General features: G+C 42.4%; 1 protein-coding gene across 5 annotated transcripts in view; it reads right to left on the bottom strand.

The window, feature by feature from the left end:
- Positions 1 to 669: 669 nt before the first annotated feature.
- Positions 670 to 7,117, bottom strand: part of PDGFD (platelet derived growth factor D) — a 138,422-nt gene continuing 131,974 nt past the window's right edge. For all 5 annotated transcript variants that reach the window (XM_041487342.1, XM_041487343.1, XM_041487345.1 and 2 more), the window contains one exon: positions 670 to 4,182. In XM_041487342.1, coding sequence (XP_041343276.1) covers positions 4,048 to 4,182 — 135 coding nt within the window. In that variant the 3' untranslated portion in view covers positions 670 to 4,047. The remainder of the gene's footprint in view (positions 4,183 to 7,117) is intronic.

Genomic DNA, 7,117 nt, shown 5'->3' with positions numbered 1-7,117 from the left:
GGGATCTGGCTGGTGAATAATCAATTACGCAAAAATTTAATGTTCTTATTCAGTCCAAGATCCAGTGGAGGCCTAAGGCAGCTTCATCTTAACACAAGAACCTTAAATTGAAAGTAGTTACCAAAGCTTTGAAAGTTATTTGCCACAGCAGAGCAAAAGTTGCTTCTGGCAAAGCTGGAGGAAATGCCCAAACGCAGAAGCACAGCTCAGATTTGCCCAGCTCGAGAGGCCCTAGGCTCCTTCAGCTGCCTGGCACACATTGGATGCTTAGCTCTGCCCTTGCTGAGGTGAGATGCAGAGCTCCTGCAGCAGCTTCCTTCGGCAGTAAGGAGCAGCTATAGCAAGACGAGTGCGGACATCTCTCCTGGAGCCAAGCCAAGCCTGCAGGCTGAGATCAGCACCAAATACGGGGGGGTGCCCTAATCCAGCTCTAAGAAATGCTCTGCTGCTGTCACACTGCTGCTGCTCCACAAGGAAGCTGTGCCAGCTCGGGGGTTCAAACTCGATTATACCAAAATTGCACTTTGGTCCTTCCCTGATGCTCCCGAGAATGACTGCTAAAATTCAAAAGGAGACCTTGTGAGTGTGGATGATGTCATATTGTAGAAATGTCTTTCAGTAAATAACAGGTTTTTCTTCATCCAAATATGAATAATCACTCAGAGTATCTTCTTTCAAAAGCAGTATTTATTTTTTCATCAAGATAAGACACATTACATACTGCATCAAGTAAGAAGTACTGCTAGGAAAGCTGCATTTAACTGAGATAAAAAAAAAATATACATAGATTGCACTTGAGAAAGTAGGCTCTATCCCAGAAGAATATAGTAAATAAAAAGCTGACGAGTAGTTCAAAATTAGGACTCTTTCTGAATTGCCTTTGAAAATGTATTTATTTTGGGGGGTTTCCAATTCCACGAATAAAACTGAACCAGATTAGGGTTTTGTAACATCTTTGCTCATTAACTTAAAATAGTATGTAAACAACATAACAATTTTATACAAAGACAAAAGAGGGAAAAAAGTATGGAGGTACACTTTTGCAATTTCTGCTAACAGATAAAAAGGAAAAATTTTTCTGATTTTTGAGTTCAACAGGGTCACTGCATCCCGGGGCTTGGATTTTGGGGAGTTTTCCTTAGTTCACATGTATGTTATCATCCCCACACTGCCACACAAAGCCCATCCTTGACCTGCCTGCACTGGCTGGGAGCATGGTGTCTGTATGGCAGCAGGAAGCACTGAATGGTTCCATTAATTAGTAAGTGCCCCAGGAGTAATACTTTAAACTTTGTGACAAGCTTAGCTTACATTTAAGAAGGCAAACCTATCATTAAGCAAGAGGATTTTTTTTTACTTTGCATCTGAATTTTTCTGTTGGACCCTGGCATCCACTGCTGCCTTTGTCTGACTCAGCTGAATTCTCAGCTGCTCAGTCTTTAAAAGGACTATTCATACAATCTACCTCTGTGCATCCCACTTAGATATCCAAATCAAATTTCTAATCTTTCTGTACAGTCAAAGGAGAGAAAGGAATGCTCCCAAACTGTGTGATTTCAACCTTTGGACGAAGGCACACTATGGCAGAGCCTCTCCCAGTTGCCTCCAGGGGTAACTCAGCTCCCAGCCAAGGCTGAAATTCCCCGATCAGGAGGCACAACCCGCAGCTGAAGGGGTGGGACTGCGCAAGCAGGCGGTGCTGCGTGGCACACACTGGTGTGGCACAGCACTGCCTGCTGCCCAGTCCCCCTTGGAGGGTGGGAATCAAAGGATCACTTAGAGCACAAAGCCTTGTGAAATCTGTGTATCCTGCAACCAACGCTAGCTATGAAATCAGAGTGCTTAGGCATGACTCAGTCAGAGATACAAACAGGAGTTCAGTATCTCAGAAACAATCCGTACTGCCAAGGTCTTGCACGCAGATTTATTCCAAACTTAGCTAAGACTTATGGAAGGGCTGGGTCAATCGTGTTATTGAGCTAGAGACAGAAAAAGAATGAGATGTTCTTTAAATAGTCCTGAACTACAAAATGAAGGTGGTAATCTTTGGGTACAGGGCTGTTCTTTAAATGTGAGTTGCTTTGAAAAATGATGAATCACTTCCCAAGTAAGCATTCAGGAGCATTTTTAAACAGACATCTGGGAGCCAGAGAGGAAAAATTAATATAAATAATAAAATCTCCACATTTTCTGAATCTCCAAGGTTAAAGTACAGGAAAGAAAGTAACACAACATTTCTAAGGGATCTTTCAGCGAAGTTTTGCTAAAATTATAAAAAAGCACTTACAAAATACTTGAGCTGATGAAGAGGGAAAATGAGACCATTAGGGTGCTTTTGTAACAAACCTGTGGAGTACTAAAACATACTGGTTTGAAGGCCTTGTATTTTATAGCACATGCCATTTTCCACTAATTATAATGCATTACTGTCAACCTACTTCACTCTTTCAGAGAGGCAGAAAGACAAGAGCCAACATGGACAAGATGATTTGATGCAGCCTATGTCTACTATAAAACATAAAACCTCAGCCATTAAATGTGCCACCCTATTCCCTCTGTTACATTCATGATCAAAACTCCAATTCTTTGCAAAACTTACATCTGCCTGGTTTTTACATTTTTGGAGCAGCATTTGAAAATCCTTAACGCTAGTTTGGAAGGATCTTTTTTCTTATTTCAGCTAGAGCACTTTTGTAATAGTTTAAAAGGCATAGAAAGCCATGCTGTAGCTTTTAAAGTGCTAATTTTATTATGAGGTGGTATTTAGTAATAATTTTCTGGAAGTTGATGCACATTTTCGATGACTGACAGACAATACTTAATGAGCTAATACGCTTCAGCAAAATGCAATAAAAAAAAAAAGAAATTCACTGTCAACACTTTAACCATGGCAATACGCAGAGCTGGAACGAAACAACTAACCTCAGATAACTAAGATTAATGCATATATGACGAAGTTAAAAAACAAATAAAGAAATCACAAACCAAATAATGACAATTAAATCTCAAACACAGTTTTGTTTCCCAGTAACACAACTGCAAAACAAATCAATATTTTCAACAAACAAGTGCCCTCTTTTCATCTCCTCCACAGGAAAGCATGGCACTCCTCAAAACGCTGCGAGGAGGATCCAAGGGGAGGTCTGGCTCTCCCTTCTTGGGCAGAGGGGGCTCCTCTTGGGCAACTGTGGGGCCCCTCTGGGCAAGGGGCAGGGATCCAGATCAGGTAGGTAGTGACCAAAATCAGTTCCAGCCCACAGGTTTTATTTACCTGGGGAGCTGGCAGGAGCCCCCTCTTGCAGAAGCACTTGGGTGATGGCTGCCATGGAGCCACCATGGCAAAAGCTCCAGCCTCAGCACCCCCTACCACCCTCAGTGTCCTGGCTTATGCAAAGCATCTACTAACTTCAGCACACTATTTGCTCGAGTACAAACAGCGAGATTTGACTTTACTGATGTGTGATTTTATGTAATGATGGACTTTAAGCATTCTATCTCACTCTGTTGGGCCAGAATGCTGGGAAGTTCCCTCTGAGAGTGGGGCAAACCATTTTGCACTCCTACAGGCTCAAATTCTCGCCTCATTTTTACCCACCATAAAACCCCACCTACCATCAGGAAAGCTGAGGAGGTAGAAATGGGAACAGAATCTGAGTGTAGGAACTGGTGAGTGAAAAAGAAACACAATGCTATTTCATTGCCAGCTACCAAAAATACCTACATACCTGGTATTAAAATTCAGTGGGCACTGTGTGCCTAAGGACAGCAACTGAGCTTTTAAAATCTCAATCCTCAGAATGTAGCTACAGATAACCACAATCCTAAATTCTTGGATGCTGATACATAAATGTATTCTATATCTGTTTAGTTGCCATGACACTAATCAGCACAGCAATGATTTTTTGCTAATTGCTAAGGCAGGCTAGTAGCAAATTTCAAATGATTAGTGAGTAAAGGTCCTCAGAGCAATCCTGCTTGAAAGTAAATGTCCGGTAAGATGCAATTAGTGTGTCTGGTTTTTTCTTTTCCTTCTTTTTTTTTCCTTTTTTATCGGGGTGGTCTTGAACTGCAGACACAATCACAGCGCTCATGGTGATCCAGCTGTATGTCTACCAAGGACATGTTGTTCCTGATTCTGCCTCTTCTTCTGGTATGCCCAGCCTCAGGGACGAACTTCAGCACCTGGGAGGATCAACAAAAATGCACTGAATTAGAAAACGCTGCTGGAGACCTGAGGATGAGAATGTTGGGGCCCCAAGGGCACCAACAGCCCTTAATGGCCCTGACCATCATTAATTTGGACACATTTTTGTTTTATTTCCAGCTTTTTCTTTGCACACTTTGACATCCTGCTGTATTGTTTGTCCTGGAGCTTGGACAGACTGTATTTTTTCCCTCGTCAGGTATCTTTGTATCACGCAGTTTCCTAACCATGTCCAGAGCTGCTCCTTTGCATGCGAACTATCAAGCAGGTTTCCTTTGGCTCATTTTTGCAGTCCCATTCCTATTTGAGTTGCCCTGTCCCTCCTCTCCCTTGTAGAATATTTCTGCTCTTAAGAACAAGGAACATTTTTTTACACAATTTGAAATTTCTGAAGCACATATCATTAGAATTGGTCCAAAACTGAAATACTTGTGAAGGGCAGAAGGAGATGAAGCAGATTGCACAAAACATGTGTCAGATACCACTGAGTTTTGGTGGAATCTGAGTTTTGTTGGCTTACCTCAAAAATATCTGCCTCAACCTAAATGATTTCTGAAGAATTTAATGTGAATAATGTCAAGCAAACAAGAAAACAAAGTTACTTCCTAGGGAAATATGCATCACAATAGACACTACTAAAAAAATTCTGTCTAGGGAAGATGATCTCAAGACCCCTAGGAAGGTTGCAAAAAGGAGCTAGCTTGCCCAAGTGACTGCCAGATCAGCTAGATTTCTCTTGCTTGTTCAAAGATGGAGAGATGTCTTTTTAAGTGCATGACCTCCCAAAGCCAGTGGCCAACTGGGAAGTGGGACCTAAAAATCTGTAACACCTCAGCCACTGAAGCACTCATGTTTCTGTCCTAACAGATCATACTGGTTTATAACTAACAGATCACTCTGTTACTCAACAATTCTTTTTTCTTTTTCCTTTTTTCAAAGCAGTTTATTTTGATGTCATAACACCATACAAGAGTTGAGATGGGTCCACAAATGACAGGGAATAAGAGGCTGTGTTCCAGATCAACAGAGTATTAGCATTTTCAACAGAATTAGAATGCCCCAGAAAGTAAATGTGAAGCACTTGCCAAAGGACAACCAGAGATGCTGGGCAGGGTGGGTGAGGAAGGGCAGGCAGGTTAGCAGCTCTCAGGATGAGACCTCTGCCATTAATGCCTTGAGGCTAGAAAAGTCATGAGCTATAACAGAAGTGATAAACACTGAACACAGTCTATTATTTTGTACTCTGTTTTGTGATGAAATTTATATTTAGCCTACGTAATACTGGAAGGAAGGACTGTGCCTAAGCAAGGTAGCAAGGTACAGACACGCTGCTGTTCTGTGTTGGGAAAACAGAATTATTTTGCCCTGTTAGAAATATGGAAACGAAAATTTTTTTTTTTTTTTGAGCAACAGAAATATAGTATCTTTGAACTGATTTCCAACATTGTTTACATCTGCATATGCAATAAATCCTGATGGACACTAGGACAATTTGCTGTATCACACTGTCATCCCAAGCACAAAGGAACTGAACCCAGTCAGGTTGCTGCAACTATTACAGAGCTAAAAATAGACCACAACTTCAAAAATGCTTTTTCAAAGAAAATGTACTTTAAAAATCAAGTACAGATGCTGACACTGAACCCATGATAAATTCCTTATTTAAAGAAGTCTTCCAGCAAATTATGACCAATCCCGATGACTGGCAGCTTGCAAAATCATAGGGTAGGTAGATCTGATTTTTTCCAGCTAGAGCAAATCAAAGTATGCAGTGGGATGAGAGCAAAGATGTGGACTGTATTTAAGTTAACAGACCATCTGACAGCTTGGGGACTTTCCCTATGTTTTTTATTAAGAAGCATGAGCACAGTATGTAGGCTTTGCTGATAAGAAAATTAACTGTCAGGCACTTCCTCAGACAAGACAGGAAAACAGTGATTTAACACAGCTAAAATTATCAAATCATAGAGTCCTTTAGGTGGGAAAAGGCCTCTGAGATCATTGTGTCCAATCCTCATCCCAGCACCAGCAAGTCAATCACTAACTTCTGTCCCCTAACACCAAATCTCACATGCTTTTTGAATACTTCCAGGAATAGCAACTCTAGCACTTCCCTGTTTCAATATTTGACCATCGTTGCAGTAAAGAAAATTTCCCTCATATCCAGTCTAAATCTCCCCTGCTGCAACTTGAGGCTACATCCTCTTGTTTTGATGCTTGTTATCTGGGAGAAGAGGCACACCCCACCTGCTACACCCTGCTTTCAGGCACTCAGAGAGAGTGATAAGGTTCCCCCTGAGCCTCTTTTGCTCCAATCTAAACACCCTGAGCACCCACAGATGTGAGCCTTGTGCTCCAGACCCTTCTCCAGCTCTGTTCCCCTTCCCTGGGTTGGAGCTGTGGCCTCAGCAGTGCTGAGTACAGGGGGACGGTCACTGCCCTGCTCCTGCTGCCACACCAGGGCTGATCCAGGCCAGGATGCCATCGGCCTTCTTGGCCACTTGGGCACACCTTGGCTGATGTTCAGCTGCTGTCAACCAGCACCCCCAGGGCCTTTTCTGCCAGAGAGCTTTCCAGACACCCTGCCACATCCTGTAGCACTGCCTGGGGCTGTGGTGACACAAGTGCAGGACCCAGCACTCGGCCCTGCTGAACCTCACACAAGTGGTCTCAGATTCAGCCTGTCCAGGTCCTTCTCCAGAGCTACTTTAATAGCTGATCACAGAACTGATATTCAAAGCTCCCTGTCTCACTCCCACCTAGTAGTTTTATTTTCATCTAAGTACAAGGAAATTGAAAAGAACCTGGAAATAAGGCCATTTCTGGTGACCACAGTAGAAGGAAGACAAGCCTTTATTCTGCAAATAGCTGCTGTTTATTTATCACATGGTCACAGCCTTAACACTGAGGAAC

This window comes from Pyrgilauda ruficollis, unplaced genomic scaffold (assembly GCF_017590135.1).
Source record: "Pyrgilauda ruficollis isolate IOZ18807 unplaced genomic scaffold, ASM1759013v1 scaffold8, whole genome shotgun sequence".
In the NCBI taxonomy this organism is placed as follows: Eukaryota; Metazoa; Chordata; class Aves; order Passeriformes; family Passeridae; genus Pyrgilauda; species Pyrgilauda ruficollis.
Note: the sequence above shows the minus strand (reverse complement) of the source record. Positions and strands in the feature narration are given on the sequence as shown.